This window comes from Camelina sativa, chromosome 11, assembly GCF_000633955.1.
Source record: "Camelina sativa cultivar DH55 chromosome 11, Cs, whole genome shotgun sequence".
In the NCBI taxonomy this organism is placed as follows: Eukaryota; Viridiplantae; Streptophyta; class Magnoliopsida; order Brassicales; family Brassicaceae; genus Camelina; species Camelina sativa.
The window spans coordinates 31,460,199-31,475,354 of record NC_025695.1 but is presented as its reverse complement, the minus strand read 5'-3'; the positions used below and the strand labels follow the sequence as shown (position 1 = coordinate 31,475,354).

Below are 15,156 nucleotides of genomic sequence, written 5' to 3'. Positions count from 1 at the left end.
AAAAAAAAAAAAAAAAAAAAACTTTTTGAGAGAAATGCACAAATTATTACTTGAAAGATATGTTGATAATGTTGGAATCAGAACATACGAATAAAACTTAATCTTGACTTTCTTGACTTTTGATGTGATTGGAGTCCTAGGTCTCCACTTCTTCTTCCATTTTGCCATTTTTTCCTTGGAAGTGATATTCCGTACTTGAACAAACTGAAATGCAGAAATAATCAACGAAGAAAAGATAAGCCATGCGATAGAAATTGGCTTTGGAAACTTGGGCGAAACATACAGTAGATTGTTTTGTTGATAGCTATATAAGATTATGCAACACTTGTAACCCCGACACTGGTCCAACATATCTACAGTTTGTCTAAAACATGAGTGTACATAAGCGTTTTGAGTACTAGTAAACTTGCACGGTTGATAGAGATGATACCAAAACACTCGTTTTTATCAGTTGGCTTATAGAACATGACATCCAAATGTAAGAGATACTCTAACATTCTATGGAACATGACGATTCTTCTTTGCCATGATCAAACAAGGGACAACAAAATTCAAGAACCGTACACCATAAAATTTGAATGTTCAGATTCCAAAGTAAGTATGATATGAGATAGAGTAAGCTTAAACTTGCAAGTTAGTGATTATAAACTCAAGCACCCCACTTGGTATCAGTTGGGTTTAAAACAACATAATATCACAATCCACGAAGATACTTTAACATTCTATGAATATATCAATCCCTTTCCCTATTCTAGTTTCAACCCACAATCAGAGAGCCTGGATTGTGATTATGTTTCCTCCCATGAGCAAAAAACAAAGTCAAGAAGAGCTCACACAACAAATCGAAGCTTCTACAGAAGCAACTAATTCAAACCATCTAGCTGCTCAGATCATCACTAACGCATACTCGAAGCTAAAATCCTCTAACCTAATCGAAAAGATTTCACTTTCTCACCCGAATCAAACAAACAAGGGCCACAAAATGTAATGAGAATTGAGGAAACGTACGTGGTGAGGAACAAAGGTAGAACCCATGGGGCTGACACTCAACGGAGGAGAGACTCCGGCGGCGGGAAGGAAGCTCCATTTGGTCGTATTGGCGAAACCTAGGGTTGTTAAGTGGCGACTCGGAGAAGGGTGAATCAGACGGCGAGGAGCAGTGGCAAAAGAGAGATTCCGATTAGATTGGAGAGAAATGGAACGTAGCTTTGTACAAAACCTCTGCATTGTCGTCTCCAAGGGGTGACAATTTTTCTGATAAATCTCTCGATTGCCAAAAAGTGAACGAAAGCTTTGGGGTTTTCGTGAAATGGTTTTGAGTGTGTTTGTTTGGGTGTTAGGATAACTCTATTCTCTTTACGTTTTATAATTATCCCATTTTTTTTTATCTTCTCTTACACATACTCACCTCAATAAGAAGAACTTGTGTTTAGGCTAATTAATTATTATTAGCTACACATATTACGCCACATTACAATATATAAAAATATACTCTAATATAAGATGTTTTAGAAGAGATTTTTTGTTTCATAATGTAACATGTTTTCAAATGTCTATACAATTTTTAGATTAATTTAATATTTAATATTATTTTTAATTGGTTAAACATTTTAAAAATAAATACTTCTTAATTTACCTGCTTTTAGTTAAAACATCCTATATTTTGAAACAGGGAAGTAGTATATTTAAAAGTGTTTTTACTTTTACGTAAAATTAATTAAATTAAAAAAAATAAAAAAACAAAAAAAAAACAAAATTTGTATAGCTTGTTTTGATTAGATTGATTTTGGTTGAAAATGAGCCAAAGATGAAACTATCTATAGTGTTCTTTCCATATCTCATATATGTAGCTGTGTCATTTTTAAAGGAGAGCTCTTTGTTGCCTTGTTGGTGGGAGATGATTTGATCTAAATGGGAAGTTCAATAACCACAGGTCCACCGAACATGTGAAAATGAAAATAGAGCGTGTTTGCTAAATCGCACACGAAAATGAACACTTCAATAAGAATAGATGCGATTTTTGGAAAAAAAAAAACTTCTAAAAAGAGACTTTTTGGATCAATCATTATTTTTCAGGGTTTAAAGTGAATCGGAAATTTGTTTAGGAACTCAAAGAATTAAAAAGTTGTAAATAACTTAACTTTACAATCCTTTCAAACAAAGATTATTAATATTATCCAACAAAATATATCTTCTATCTTAACATTTTTGTGTCATCTTCTATTATTTTTTTATCCAAACAAGTGGCAACTAAATTCTCTACAATACTTACAACCAAACACAATCATTTCCTTATTTGATAATATTAATTTCCTAAAATATATTTATCTAATTTAAATTAATATGTTAGATTAAAATATAATTCTCTTTTCATTTTTATTTAATCATATATTTAATTATTTTAATTACTATTTATTACATAAAATTAATAAAAATTTAGATTTTTTTCAGCATATAATGTGATTTGAATTTTTATAAACGGATATATATTAAAAATTGTCTTAGGATATTTGTAACCAAACAAGTATATCCACATATAGAACTCATAATATATTTTTGGAGTACAATAGGGTGCCATCACTTCTTACCAACTTCGGGTCGGGGTTTTAACTAAAATTATAACCGATTCAATTATCCGGATCCTCCTTAAGATTGCCGAATATTTTGGGGCGATTTTTAATCAATAGCATACTTATTTACATCCAATTAATGCCAATTAATGCCCATTGTATCTTAAGAAAGATCTAATTTGCATGCCGAATTTTTAGGACCGAGTTTGACAAAAAGAATTGATAACCCAAATTATGTAATCACATCCCTATAATATAGAAACTAATTCAATATGAATACATCTTAGGAAATATCTAATTTGCGTTTAATAAACGATTACATATTTGCTAAGATCTTATTAGCTTTAAATGTACACTATTAATCCAATAATATCAAGTGAAAATCATAATAAGAATATGTCAGATTATTCATTCCTAAATCATAACTAACAAATCGTAAAATGTATATTCTCAACTTGCGAATCAAGAGTTTTGTAGAAACTCTACCTACAACTGTTAACAATATATATATCAACAAAAATAATAGACCCATGGTATACCACGGACAAAACCTAGTTTACATCTACGTTTAGGTGATCAAACAAAATTGAACAACGACGGTAAAAAAAAGGTAAATTTAAAATTGGGCCTCGGTAAGTATATAGATATGGGCCTTAACACATGAGTTTATAATATATTTTTTGTTTTTTCAAACCCTAAAAAAAGAATTCGTCTAGTTGAAATCGCGCCGTTTGGATCTGTTTTTTACCAAACCAGCCATCGGAAAAAAAAAACCTAAAAGACAGATCTGTCGAGATAAGCCAAAGCTTCATTAATTCGTGTTATTAAGGAAGAAGAAGAAGAAGAAGACCAAATTCAAGAAAGAATGACGAGCAGCTCGTCATCAAAGAAACAGGCTCAGGATCAGCCTGAGACTAGCGAACCCACTCTCAAGTCTCTCAAAACCAAGATGACTAAATCCGACGAAAAGGTTCGTTTTTTTTCTTTTCTTTATTCATTCGAATTCAACCCAGTAGATAAATTTCACTTATTTTGTTCTGTAAGCTCTTGAATTTTGGAATTTTGGTTATGACCAAACTACTTAAAAAATCCCCCCTTTTGTTTTTGGTTTGAGCAGCAGAAGAAGCTTAAAGACATTGAAATAAGCGTTCCAATTGTGTATGGTAACGTTGCATTTTGGCTTGGCAAGAAGGCTAGCGAGTAAGTACCTGACCTCTCACAATTTAACAATTCCAAATTTTTGTAATTTAACAGTTTTGACTTTTGAGTTTAGTTCTTTATGAATAATAGTGGCGCAAATCCATGTTAATTTGGGTAAAAAAAAAAAGTTAAAAAGTTCCTATTTTTACAATACAGTTAAAAAAAAGATGTTTACATAAATTTTCCATGATAGGTTTTACTGGTTTGTTTTGTTGTTAGCGTTTTACTTCTTTTGAATAGTGACGAAAAAGGTTATACATTGACAATAGCCTTAAAACAAAAAGTGTTTGTTTTCATAAGATTTCCCTTGAATTTTTTTGCCCTTTGTTAATGTTTGTTTCTGCAGGTATCAATCTCACAAGTGGGCTGTATATGTCCGTGGAGCAACAAATGAAGATATCAGTGTTGTAGTAAAGAAAGTGGTTTTTCAGCTTCATTCTAGTTTCAATAACCCGACGAGAGTTATCGAGGAGCCTCCATTTGAGGTATCAGAATCTGGTTGGGGAGAATTCGAGATTGCAATGACGTTGCATTTCCACAGCGATGTCTGCGACAAGCCATTGAGTTTGTAAGTCCACATTAAATAGCATACTCTTTTAGTAAGTTGCAAAATGCAAGTTACTTATGAGAGTTATGGTTTTGTCTTTTTTTGGGGTACTCAACACAACAGATATCATCATTTAAAGTTATACCCGGAAGATGAATCAGGTCCTTTGACAATGAAGAAGCCTGTGGTTGTGGAATCTTATGACGAGATTGTGTTTCCTGATCCTTCAGAAAGTTTTCTAGCTAGGGTTCAGAATCATCTGGCTTTGACATTTCCTAGATTACCCTCTGGTTACAACTTGCCTGCTCCTAGTATGATCTTCTCTTATCTAAAGCTTCTTTGCATTCTTTTAGTTATAGTTGAATACATTGCCTTTAAAATGTCTTCTCACACAAGAAATTCTATGCTTAGTGCAAGTTGATGATACCGGGAAAAAGAAGAGAGGTGATACAAAAGATCATAGTTTGGGACAATGGTTCACGAGTTTCTCTGAAGCAGATGAGTTATTACAGCTCGCGGCTGCTCGTCAACAGGTAAACACATGAAAACATTTTACTGTATTATCTTAATTTTGATAAAGAGTTTTAGACATTTTGTTCGGTGTATGATGTGTTGATGATTTTGAATCTGTTCTTTGCTGGAATAGGTTCAAGCACATATTGCGAAACTGAGGCGACAAATAAGTGTGCTGGAGGGACAGAATCAGACTATTAAAACAGGGTCAGACCTGTGAATCTGATTTTGTAGCCATCTTCCTTGGAGTGGGGAGGTTGGCTTGTTGTAACATAATTAATTGTGTATTAGCGCAGATCTCCATTTTTCTTGTATTAATAAACACAAAACAAAGAGAGAAGTTGAAATTTCTTTTTAGGGGACTCTCTCTTCTGTTCCAATTTCACAATTTCATAATATCTCTTTATTATTGAAAATTACTAGGGAGAGTGGAAAAATGGGGCTAAATTAAAATAATGAGAGATATAGGGATCGGGTGGCAAAATCAACATAATACAACTAGTTCTTAGGGTCCGTATGGTAACTGCGGATTTAGTAGTGCGAGACAAACGATTTAATAGTATGGTACGGTTAAACTGCGATACGTACGGGACAAATTTTTTTGCGGGACAAGTGCGGTTACTGTAAAATAAGCAATACAAAATAATGTTTGATTTGTGACAAAAATTTGCGGTGCGGATTTCATATTATTTTATTAATAACTGGTATTTAAATTTTTCATTTGTATAATTATACATATATTCATTTATTTTGTATTAACAAATAGATATTTTTATTTCTGAATTTTAGATAACAAAATTTTTTTAAATTAAATTTTGATTGGTAAAAAATATTTGCAGTTCACAATAAAATATTTTAATGGTAAAAAAGCAAAAACCGATGTAAATTACCATTGATAAAAAATTTTAAAAATATATTTACAATTATTATAGTTGTAAATCATTTTTGTTTTGTTTTAATGAATATTTTTTCATACAATTATGAAGCTTATATACCTAAATTATTATGAAAAATACATATTTCTAATTGAATTCAAAAATACATATTGGTAACTGTATTCAAATATTCAATCATAAAAAAATAAAACACAATAAAATAATCAAAATATATGGTGTAGCCTATTGTTAAGTTGTTGTAAAAGTTACATTGTAAAAAATTAGATGTTATATGTTTAATCTATGTATAGTAAATGTTGGTAACTTAAACAAAAAATAAAAATTTCAAAAAATATATATATATATATATATATATATATATATATATATTATACAGTGGGACATAGGCGTTTTTGTGCAAATACGCTGGACAATGGAGTGTTTGATCTGAAACTACGGTCCAACTTCTTATACAACATCAAAATCCGCGAATCTCACTTTTTTTTCTTCAAAAACCACAAATTACTTCATTTTCTGTTGATTGGTAACAAATGACGTATTTAATGTTTTTGTCTTTCCAATTCCGCTATTTAATGTCACCATTCATTGCCTTAATAAAACCTTATCATCTCACATTACAAAAATAAAATAAAATAAATTTGATGAGTTGATTGGTGAGGGCCAAAGTAAATTTTGATGGGAAGTTTTATTAGAAAAATGGCATTGCATTTTTATGAGTGCTATAAATATATGTGAACATTGTGTTGATGGATTCTAACTTTTGAAATCTTTTTAAAGATATTTTTGTTTTGTGGTATTGTGTGCTCTTCCTAAATGTTATATTATTTAATAGATATTTTAGTTCAAATATTTTAGGTTTTGTTTTTTTATTCAATCCCACATACTTTTACATTATTTTATATCAAATCATTTATCTTCTCATAAACAAAAATATAAGTGGTGGTCAGTTTTACTTGACATTTGAATATTATCGGTCTTATGTTTATCTTTACCACATATATATCAACGTTGTTCTTATTGCTATAACGTTACTAAATAATTGTTTAGGACTAAAATTTTTTTATTAAGATAAGTCTCCTAAATATCTCAAATTTTTATCTCGACCTATCAATATTATAAAATATAAAAGATGTATATAACTACTTTCCATCAAGGATATAAAAAAACTATTACAAAGAAAAATATTTTTCATAAAATTTTATTTAATTTTTATAAATAAACACTTTTTGATATTACATATCGAAAAATTTATGTGTAAGTATTTTATCTTGGAAAATATAAAATCAACTACTATTAACAGAAAATTATAAGGGTAATTGACAAAAATAGCACAAATTTAGGTTTTTGTTCCAAAGTTAGCACTGACTCTTAAAAATGACAAAATTAGCACAAAGTTAAGATGAAGAGAAAGAGGTTTGAGCTAACAAAAACTAGAGCCCAGTTTTATTTTTCTCAAAAAAAATTTAAAGCCCAAGAGATCATTCTCGAAATCGACTTCTTCTTCATCTCCTTCCGTCGCCTCATTCCAAAAATCTGATACGGCGGTTACCGGAGGCTCGCCGCTTTACCGACCTATCTCGTCGCTGCTATATTGTTGTCTCGCATCCTCACGCCGTTTCATGTTCTCAGTATTTCGAATCGCGACGCCTTATACACCATCTTTTCAAATTCTCCAAGAGATTTGATTCAACAAACTCGACTCGACTCGCTTCATCTCGTCTTGACTTTATGTGTGTCTAATTTTGATTTTCTTAAACCCTAAATCAATTCGATGCAAAATTAAGTAAGATTCTTGTGGGTTTTAATTAAATTCTTGTTGTTTTTGAGTTTTTGTGAATTTAATGAAACAATATCTTGAAATTGTTGTGGGTTGTAGATTATTTCAGTTTTTAGGTTTCATTTCTTTTATGATTTTGATCGTGTTATTCTCGGTTCGAAAATGTTAGACCATTTTTGAGTGTGTGTTATGATTTTGAGTGTGTTATTTAGGAAGGATTGAATAAAAATAAGGAAGTAAAATAGATAATTCATGATGGATTACACTTATATGATTTTGAGTGTGTATTTTTTTGGGTTCGAACATGATAGATTACTGATCTCAAATTTATATTGCAGGAAAATGGGCGATTCTTTCCCAACAAGTGTAAAACTGCCTAGGCTACAATTCATGATAGGAGAGGAGCCAAAGTCAGAAATCAAAATTAACCAATTTCAAATGTACGAGTACATCAAGACAGTCAAAGGCATCCTCTCTGATGATTTCAGGAGGATTAGTGATTCATTCTTAAGACCAATTCTGAAAGTTAGCACAAGAGATTTGACCATGTCAGGGAAGATGGTACACAGCGTGTTGTGCAGGAGCTTACACACATTGAAAGAAAATGAACTCTGGTTTCATTTTGGAGCACAACCTTCGAGATTCTCAATAAGAGAATTTCATATGGTTACTGGTCTTAAGTGCTCTGAATGGGATGGCAATGAAGATGCTGTTGTTAGCAATAAAGAGAGGCACACTGTCGACGAGGTGGTAGATATGCTTAAAAACACTGACAGCAACGAATCAGATAAAAGATTATGTCTTGCAACGCTGGTGCTTATTGAAAGCATATTCTTGCAAATGTACAAAGGTTGCAAGTTTCCTCAAACATACCTCAACATTGCAAAGGATTTAATTCGATGATGAGTTACCCATGGGGGAGAGAGGCGTACAATATGCTGATTGGATCCATTAAGAAGAATGTCACACCACCGAAGAAGAATACTGTATCAAATTTACTGAAGCCGAAAGATGATTTACAAGGATTTTCATTGGCTTTTGTTATTTGGATCCTTGAATCTGTTCCACAACTACAAACGACATATAGAAGACTGAGTGCAATGGAGAGACCGACTGCATTCTTATGTGAAAAATACACATACATAGGAAATCCATCAATTGCTCAGGTCGAAAGCATTGAAGCATCAAATAATGTAAGTTATGCATCTGCTCTTAAACTTTCATGAAAGATTTATAGTTGTTTGGGAAGCATTTATAGTAATTTGGGAATGTCAGCCTAAATCAATTTATGTGGGTGCAGCTGAAGGTATTCTGCACTTTACCTTCAATACTAGAAGATCCAGAAGACACAGTTTCAATGGAAGACAATGATGATCAAGACCTAAGTTTACTGGTTGAGCTAGTGGAGAAAGGTTATAGAATGACAATCGATGATTGGAGCAAAGAAATGCTAGATATTGGAGAAGTGATGGAAGAAATGGCGATGAGATCATATCAGTTGCATCACAAGGAGAAATGTAAAGCATCATCTTCAGGAGAGTCACTTGTAGAAATGATAGACAAGCTTTCCAAAGTTGTCAAGGAGGTGTTTGACAAAACAAATCAACGTTTATCCAAAATAGAGGACGAGGTGAAAAAACTTGTTGCAGCAAAGGCAAATGATACAGTAAGGATATGTTTATCAATATTTCTAAATTTAAAATTTGTTTTTACAAGTAACAGTGACTATTTTCATTTTTTGTTGCAGTGCAATAATGATGATTGGGATTCAACTCCGAGGTAACAATTCTAAGTTTACAAGTTTTTTAACTTTTATTTTGAAACTTTTTTCATGCATGTAATTGCTAACCGTTTTTATTTTTTATTGTAGGATCTACACCAAGATAGTGGAATGCCTCCATTTCCCAGTTTTCCAATTACAAACCCTCCATTCCCCAGTTCTCCATGCGCTGAACAAAATACAGAGCATGTGACTCAGGTTTCTGACTCTCAGATTCCTATAGAGGTAAAAAATTGGTTTCTTACTCTGCAAATTAAATTTTAGGGAAAGTAGTCTTAATTATGTACTAATGCTTCCTAAAAACGATTTGTATTTGCAGAGTGATGATGGGATCCGTCCGACTAACATTTCTCCCACTGAAAAAAATACAGTGCATATGGCTCAAACATTTGAGACTCAGATTCCTAAAGAGGTAAGAATTTATTTCTTATTTGTATTTTGAATGTTAGGGAAAGTATTCTTAATTGTGCACTAAAGCTTCCTTAAAACGATTTATATTTGCAGTGTGGTGATGGGATCCGACTATCTAACAGGTCTCCCACTGAACAAAAAACAGTGCATGTGCCTCTGACTTCTGAGACTCAGATTCATAAGGAGGTAAAAATTGGTTTTGTACTTGTATTTTGAATGTTTGGGAAAGTATTCTTAATCAATTTGCTAAAATCTTTTAATGTTTTTTTAGCTACTATTGCTGCAAGAAGTTGAAGTTAGGTATGAGAACAAATGGAGCAAAGGAAGAGTGCGAGCAATTCTTGACAAAGGAATCAGTGTTTTGATGGACAAATCAAAGAAAGAATAATTTTTTGGAAAAGAACAAATACGGTTCTTGCATAGAGAGAATGAAGGTGAACCAAATCCAGAAGTTTTAACTGCTGAGGTAAATGAAATGATTCTTAAAACTGTTTATAAATATTCTAACACATTATATTGAAAAATGAAATAATTCATCTCCAGTTCTTTACTCCAAGCGAAACCCAAACGGAGGAGTTAAACCAAACAGAGGAGTTAACCGAAAAACTTAATTTAACAAATGAGGAAATGACCCAAACTGAGGAGATGACCCAGAAGCTCAATTCAGCTATTGATGTAAGATTTATTATACAACTTTTTCCTGTTATTTAATTTTATAGGAAAGTCTTCTTAAGCTAATAAAGGTTCCTAAAACGTTTTTTTGCTTGTAGGGTGATGAAGAGAACCTTCCTCAGGAAGGTGGTGAGGAAGAAGATGACAATCAAAGTGATGAAGGTGAGAATCTAAATGATGGTCTTGATAAAGAAAAAGAAGACAAACAGAATCCACAAGAGAAGGTATAGCATGACAATTAATTATAATAAGGCAAATAGAATCCACAACACCATCTGTTTTTAACTTTCTCATATGTTTTTTATGTTCCAAAAGGACATCAGAGATAAATCATGTGACAAGGGGCCATCATTCGATCTTGAGTGTTTTAGTTCACCTGAGGTATGTCAATTTAATTCAGTTTTTGTTTGTTTTGTATATATCATTGCTGATTTTTGTAAAAAGTACAAAGAAGACATTCATAAACTCGTTTCTTTGTTACATCTTGATTTCAGGAAAAAAAGAGAAAGCTGGATAAGAAAGATAAAATTGTTATTCCAAGAAAGAAGCAAAGAGTTGATGGTGATGGTGAGAAGAAAAAAAATGATGGTGATGGTGAGAAGAAAAAAAATGATGGTGATGGTGAGAACCATGTTCCAAGGCGAAGCAATCGGCTCACAACTCCATCATTTTCAATAATTACTCCATATAAAGCACCAAGAAACCCTGCCACATCTGCTATTTATCCAATGTTCAACCCTTTCCTGTCTCCAACTTTCAATGACATTGAAGAATTAAATTCTTGGAAGAGCTCAAATATCAGACCAGGGTTAGTGTGATGTTTTAACAATTCTCGTCAATTTTTAAAAGTAAGTTTTTATCCAAGTATAAGACAATGCTTTTTGATAATTTCAGGGTCATAACGGATACACAACCATTAACCTCACATTGGTTAAATTTGCTGGGGAGACCAGAGATGAATTTGCAAGAAACGGTACTCCTCACAAATTTGTTTCGGTTTCTTTTGTGTTGGCTGGACTCATGAATGCTATCCTAAAAGTCTTTTTCTTCTTTTAAATGTAGCATATTGATGCAGCTTTGGGATTATTTTGGTTGAGAAGAAACTAGGATCCCATTTATTTTCACAACAAGAGACTTCCGAAATCAACCTTTGTGAGGCCAGACTTCTTTTCAAAAATGAAAGCTACATACTTCAATTTCAAGAAGGATAACTTTAAATAACAATTTGTGTTTCCAAAAGAAGTCATTGATATTGTGAGTGGGAAGTTGCCTTCGGTTTGTCTTCCTACTAAGAAGTGGCAGGATCTCGATGGAGTTTATGGTATTGCCTATAACTCCACATACAAACAGTTCATTGGTATGGAAATAAGCTTCAAGCTCAGGAAGATTACTGTTTTTGATTGTCGAACTCATGAGAGTAAAGGTGACTTGGTGAAAACTGATGTTATACCAATTGCAGGTAAGAACTTATTTGATTATGATGTGAATCTTATGCTTATGATATATTTCTGATAACTATTTGTGTGTATTGCAGAGATGATACTATATCTCTTAGGCACTGAAAGAAACAGAGGAACAATTGATCTGACTCCATTTAAAGTCTTGTGCCCTAAAAGGTTTTTTCGTCGCATTAACATTGATGCAAACTGTGGATTATTCATTCTTAAAATGGTGGAATGTCACTCAATGGGCGTAGAAGAGATGATGAGTAGACTTCAAGAAGAGCTTTCAGAAGATATAAGAGCCAAGTTATGCTTTGATATCTATCATGATATCATACTTAAGAAGATTGAGTTGTTTAGAGGTTGATTTTTGTTTTTAGATGGTAGACTTTTCTATGGATTTATAAATTTACAATGGATTTATTGGAATCATATGTTATGTTTTTTGAGATTATAATTTAAATGTTAAAGATACTTAGTAAATTGTGTGTTTTGTGAAACTTTTCTTATTTTGGATGGTATTTGTACATATTAGGGAAAGAATGTAAGTTATTTAGGAAGGGTTTAGAGAAAATCAGGATGGCATTCCCAAAAAAAAAAAAATAAAGCCAAAATCAGGATGGCATTCCTCAAATGCGCATCCAGGAGGTTCGAACCCGCGACATCGGGAATTTGCAAGTGGGAGAGTAACTTGTAGGCCAAAGCCTGTTATTCGAGAATTTATTATAACTTTTAATATATATGGTGACACACTTAGGATTATGATTTTTTGAGATTATGATTTAAATGTTAAAGATACTTAGTAAATGGTGTGTTTTGTGACACTTTTCTTATTTTGGATGGTATTTGTACAGATTAGGGAAAGAATGTAAGTTATTTAAGAAGAGATTATAAAAAATAAGGATGGCATTCCTGAAATGCGCATCCAAGAGGTTCGACCCCGCGACTTCCCAAATTTGCAAGTGGGAGAGTAACCAGTAGGCCAAAGCCTGTTATTCGGGAATTGGTTATAAACTTTAATATATATGGTGACATATCAATTATGGCATTTAGGAAGAGATTATAAAAAATCAAGATGGCATTCCTCAAATGCACATCCAGAGGTTCGAACCCACGAGTCCGTGAATTTACAAGTGGGAGAGTAACCAGTAGGCCAAAGCTTGTTATTCGAGAATTGGTTATAAACTTTAATATATATGGTGACATATCATTTATGGCATTTAGGAAGAGATTATAAAAAATAAGGATGGCATTCCTCAAATGCACATCCGAAGGTTCGAACCCGCGACTTCGCGAAGTGAGAGAGTAACCAGTAGGCCAAAGCCTCTTATTCGATTATAGTTGTAAGACTTTAAAATATATGGTGAAATATTCAGGAATGGTTTTTAAAAAATTAGGATGGCATTCCTCAAAGCCATCCAGGAGGTTCGAACACGCGACATCGTCTAATTACAAGTGGGAGAGTAACCAGTAGGCCAAAGCTTGTTATTCGAGAATTAGTTATAACCTTCAGTATATATCATGAAATATTTAGGAATGGATTAGGTAAAGACTAAATGGTATTTAGGAAGGGTTGAGGTAAAAAACACACACACCCCCACAAAGAAACACTCACCACACACACAATAGAGATTGAGAAGCACATTTGTTTAAAATTTATAATATTCAGGAAGGACTACTTGAAACTCAGGATACCCTTCATGAAACTGTCTTATGAATATCAGTATGCTATGAAGTTTACATTTGTAGGTTGTAGAGTGTTGCTGGACAAATCTAGTAACTTTTGTAAAAAATCAAATGCATAAAAATCATCATATTGGGAATCTGCAAGTACTTTTATTATGTCCTTCATTACCACATTTGCTGCACTTATGACTTTGAGATTTAGAACCTGGTACACCAAACTCTCCAACTGATCTCTTTCTCTTTTTTGGTGGTCTCCCACTCTTTATCCTAGTTTGTGGTGGAGCACAGAAGTATTCAACTACAAAATCTGGAAATACCCAATTCTTCACATCTCCACTTGGATGAATGCTCTAAGCATATGCTTTAGCCCAAATATCTGTCAAATAGAAATGATCAACCAGTTTGTATTCATCCATGTTTGTACGCTTTGCAGTAGCAATGGCGTGAATGCAAGGAATCCTTTCAATGTCAAAGACGCAGCAAGTACAAGTCTTGTTCTTTAGGTGAACAACAAACTTATTCCTATCATCTTTGACCTCAAACTCATGTTGATCGACTTGAAAAACATCTAGTTTCATTGCCTTACTGAACCTTAATATTATCTCATCTGTAACATTTGGTGTAGCACGCTTGTTGTGTTTGGCAGCTTTTTCTCGTCGCTCATGAAACCATGTTGTAAGGGTTATCCTGATTGTCTGAAGAAGTGAAATCACTGGCAGCTCCCGAGGATCCTTTAACATAGAATTCAATGACAAAGCAATGTTGGTTGTCATAATATTGTAGTGGTTAGATGGTGCATAATAACAAGCCCACTTCCTGAAATCAGCCTCTTCTAAATACTTGGCCAGTTTTGGATTAGAATTCTGTATATCCCTAAAAACACCTTCAAACTCATGAAACGTAAAAGCATTAGCTGCTGATTCGACAAGAGGCAAGAAACTTTTACTCTTGAACTTTACTTTGATGTTGTTTTTGAGATGAAATTTGCAAATGCCTTGATGGGATGCTGGATACAATTTTGAGATTGCTTTTTCAATGGATTGAGCACAGTTAGAAACAAATACCAAATCTGGTGCATCAGGGATGATAGTGAACAAACACCTAAAGAACCAATTCCATGCAATATCATTTTCTGAATCAACAATGGCAAATGCTATCGGGTATAAGTGATAATCTCCATCTTGTGCAGTAGCTGCTAGCAAAGTTCCCTTATACTTTCCTTTTAAGAATGTATCATCAACAACAATTACTCTTCTCATTAAAGAAAAACCTCTAATCGACTGGCCAAATGAGATGAATACGTATTTGAAATTCTTCAAAGGATCCAACTCAAGATAAGCAACTGTTCCTGGATTTTTTTCCCTTGCCATGTACAACCATTTCGCTAGATTTAAATAACTATCCTCAGCAGTGCCTCTAACCAAATTCTGACCTTCTTCTTTTGCTCTCGAGGCTTTTTTGTATGGTATGTATACTCCATGATCTTTTCTGGCCAACTCCATAATCTGTTTTGGTTTGAGACCAACTTTCTTTTCTCCATAGTTGTTGCAGTAAAAACTCCCAAGCAACTTTGCAGCTGCTTGTCTATGGTTGGCATTCCTGTGGGTTGTGTCACAATTTTGTTCATGACAATACTTCTTCACCACAAAGAATTCAGATGAT

At 33.0% G+C, this 15,156-nt stretch overlaps 2 protein-coding genes and 1 long non-coding RNA gene across 4 annotated transcripts in view; 2 read left to right on the top strand and 1 right to left on the bottom strand.

The window, feature by feature from the left end:
* The window catches only part of LOC104724841, a 2,450-nt gene extending 1,139 nt beyond the window's left edge, over nt 1–1,311 (bottom strand). The window contains exons 1-2 of the mRNA XM_010443394.2: nt 1,009–1,311; nt 89–204 (exon numbers count right to left, since the gene is read on the bottom strand). Coding sequence (XP_010441696.1) covers nt 89–204; nt 1,009–1,227 — 335 coding nt within the window. The 5' untranslated portion in view covers nt 1,228–1,311. The remainder of the gene's footprint in view (nt 1–88; nt 205–1,008) is intronic.
* Nucleotides 3,287–5,187, top strand: LOC104724840 (transcription initiation factor TFIID subunit 14b). 2 transcript variants are annotated; one of them, XM_010443393.2, is made up of 6 exons: nt 3,287–3,540; nt 3,691–3,770; nt 4,117–4,338; nt 4,441–4,628; nt 4,729–4,850; nt 4,964–5,187. In XM_010443393.2, the coding sequence occupies exons 1-6, from the start codon at nt 3,436–3,438 to the stop codon at nt 5,048–5,050; spliced, it is 804 nt and encodes a 267-aa protein (XP_010441695.1). In that variant the 5' UTR covers nt 3,287–3,435; the 3' UTR covers nt 5,051–5,187. The 2 variants fall into 2 exon arrangements, with proteins under 2 accessions (XP_010441695.1, XP_010441694.1); XM_010443392.2 differs by having other exon boundaries at nt 3,688–3,770.
* On the top strand, nt 9,974–10,584 carry LOC109127587. Its single transcript, XR_002034145.1, has 3 exons — nt 9,974–10,160; nt 10,238–10,369; nt 10,465–10,584. It is a non-coding gene; the product is annotated as an uncharacterized LOC109127587 (long non-coding RNA).

Coding starts and splice junctions, on each gene's coding strand:
- LOC104724840 (XM_010443392.2), top strand. CDS start 3,436: ATGACGAGCAGCTCGTCATCAAAGAAACAGGCTCAGGATCAGCCTGAG. Junction 4,629..4,728: donor TTACAACTTGCCTGCTCCTA/GTATGATCTTCT, acceptor TTCTATGCTTAG/TGCAAGTTGATGATACCGGG. Junction 4,851..4,963: donor TCGCGGCTGCTCGTCAACAG/GTAAACACATGA, acceptor TTGCTGGAATAG/GTTCAAGCACATATTGCGAA.